Genomic DNA, 2,529 nt, shown 5'->3' with positions numbered 1-2,529 from the left:
GGTCTTACCCATTAAATGGGCAGCAGCCAGACTTTTCTCCTGCCCCTTTTATTAATAGGAGGACCACAGACATGTTTAGAAACAGCCCCAGTACAAGTGGAGGTGACTAGGACCACCTAACACACACCGCCTGCCATGAAGTCCTAGAGAGGAGATTGCTTTATCTTTTATTCCAATTATTTGCTCTTGCTTTGGGCATAGAATTGTGTTTAAAAGCTTTGGTCTTCTTCCGGTTAGCGGCCTGAGGTGACCTCTAAAAATGGTTCGCTATTCACTTGACCCAGAAAATCCCACAAAATCATGCAAGTCGAGAGGTTCAAATCTTCGTGTTCACTTTAAGAACACTCGTGAAACAGCCCAGGCCATTAAGGGTATGCATATCCGAAAAGCCACCAAGTATCTGAAGGATGTCACTTTAAAGAAGCAGTGTGTGCCATTCCGTCGCTACGATGGTGGAGTTGGTAGGTGTGCCCGGGCCAAACAGTGGGGCTGGACGCAGGGTCGGTGGCCCAAAAAGAGTGCTGAATTTTTACTGCACATGCTCAAAAATGCAGAGAGTAAGGCTGAACTTAAGGGCTTAGATGTAGATTCTCTGGTCACTGAGCACATCCAGGTGAACAAAGCCCCCAAGATGTGGCACAGGACTTACAGAGCTCATGGTCGGATCAACCCATACATGAGCTCTCCGTGCCACACTGAGATGATCCTTACTGAAAAAGAACAGATTGTTCCTAAACCAGAAGAGGAGGTTGCCCAGAAGAAAAAGATATCCCAGAAGAAATTGAAGAAACAAAAACTTATGGCCCGGGAATAAATGCTGCAAAAAATAAATGCAAATAAAAGTAAAAATTTAAAAAAGCTTATTGAGCTTGGGCTTCCCTGGTGGCGCACTGGTTAACAATCCACCTGCCAATGCAGGGGACACGGGTTCGAGCCCTGGTCCGGGAAGATCCCACGTGCCGTGGAGCAACTAAGCCCGTGCGCCACAACTACTGAGCCCACATGAGCCTAGAGGCCGTGCCCCGCAACAAGAGAAGCCCGCGCACCGCAAGGAAGAGTAGCCCCTGCTCGCCGCAACTAGAGAAAACCCGTGCGCAGCAACGAAGACCCAACGCAGCCAAAAATAAACAAATTAAATAAATAAATAAATAAGATTATTGGGCTCAAACTCCCAATGAATTCTGGGATTCTCGTTTACATCTGGCCTCTGTCTGACCACTCCCAGTGTTGGCAGATGACTACCGGGTGAGGCCCTTCTGTCCAGTAATGCACAGCAAGGGTGGTCAGGAAACATCCCAAGGGCGAGATGGATCTTCCCAATATTTGTCTGATATTTCTGTCCCCCACACCAGTCTGCTTTCTTCATTGAGTGTAATATCTTGAACTGCCAAGGCAGGTCCAGCTCTACAAGGCGTAGGACCCATGTGTGTGTTATATGACTGGGTAACAAAACCCAGCAGAGACAGTGTTGGAATTTATGCTGTAGCGTATCCTCTTTTTATTTCCTTCTTCCATTATTTCAGATAAGTTAAACTTACAGAGTTATACAATTGGTAAACTTACAAGGGACTTCCATCTACATCATGAATTCTCAACACGGGCCAAAAAATCTTACTCATTTTATATGTAAAGCACAAATGTACATACAGTTCATAAACAGATATACAGTATATCTGGTGGTATGAAAAGTTTATGGGAAACGGCAGTTAGCAAAAATATATCTTTAAAAGGGTTCCTTAGGGGTGAGATAGTGAAAGAAACATTGAGAGACACTGACAGACCAGTGTTTTCAGATCAAGTAAATCAGAATCTAGGCACGGGATCCAAGCAACACTATTTTTTTTTCTTTTGGCCACGCTGCGTGGCTTGTGGGATCTTACTTCCCCAACCAGGGATTGAACCTGGGCCTCCGGCAGTGAAAGTGCCAAGTACTAACCACTGGACCACCAGGGAATCCCCAACACTATTTTTTAAACTATTTAAAAAATTTTAATGAATGAATGAATGAATTTATTTATTGAAGTATAGTTGATTTACAATGTTGTGTTAGTTTCAGGTATACAGCAAATTGATTCAGTTATGCATATACATATCTATTCTTTTCCAGATTTTTTCCCTTATAGGTTATTACAAAATACTGAATGTAGTTCCCTGTGCCATCCAGTAGAACCTTGTTGGCTATCTGTTTTATATATAGTAGTGTGTATATGTTAATTCCAAACTCCTAATTTATCCCTCCCTCCTAAACTATTTTTCTAATGCGGTAGAAAAATCCACAGCCGGGTTTGAGAACCACTGACCCAGATCAACCCCCTCTTATTCCCTGGGGCAACTGAGAACCAAAAAAGAGAAATAACCAAACCAGACAGCCGTAAGTCCCTCTTGACAGCTATGCCAACGTTGTTTTCAACATGCTATGGTGTCTTTTTCAACTTTGATTCTACAGTTTGATTATGCTTTATTACATAATAGCCTGTTGATAGTTTGGTCCATGTTTTACACCAAACTTTATCCTGGCAGTTTGAGTAG

At 43.1% G+C, this 2,529-nt stretch overlaps 1 protein-coding gene across 1 annotated transcript; it reads left to right on the top strand.

The window, feature by feature from the left end:
• The first annotated feature begins 259 nt into the window (after positions 1-259).
• Positions 260-814, top strand: LOC136124536 (large ribosomal subunit protein uL22-like). Its single transcript, XM_065879279.1, has one exon. It carries the CDS (start codon positions 260-262, stop codon positions 812-814), a length of 555 nt encoding a protein of 184 aa, XP_065735351.1.
• The last annotated feature ends 1,715 nt before the right edge of the window (positions 815-2,529 follow it).

This window comes from Phocoena phocoena, chromosome 6, assembly GCF_963924675.1.
Source record: "Phocoena phocoena chromosome 6, mPhoPho1.1, whole genome shotgun sequence".
Lineage (NCBI taxonomy): Eukaryota > Metazoa > Chordata > Mammalia > Artiodactyla > Phocoenidae > Phocoena > Phocoena phocoena.
This window is presented reverse-complemented; position numbering and strand designations above follow the sequence as displayed.

Bases quoted from the DNA above. Each gene is read 5' to 3' on its own strand.
- LOC136124536 (XM_065879279.1), top strand. From the start codon at position 260: ATGGTTCGCTATTCACTTGACCCAGAAAATCCCACAAAATCATGCAAG.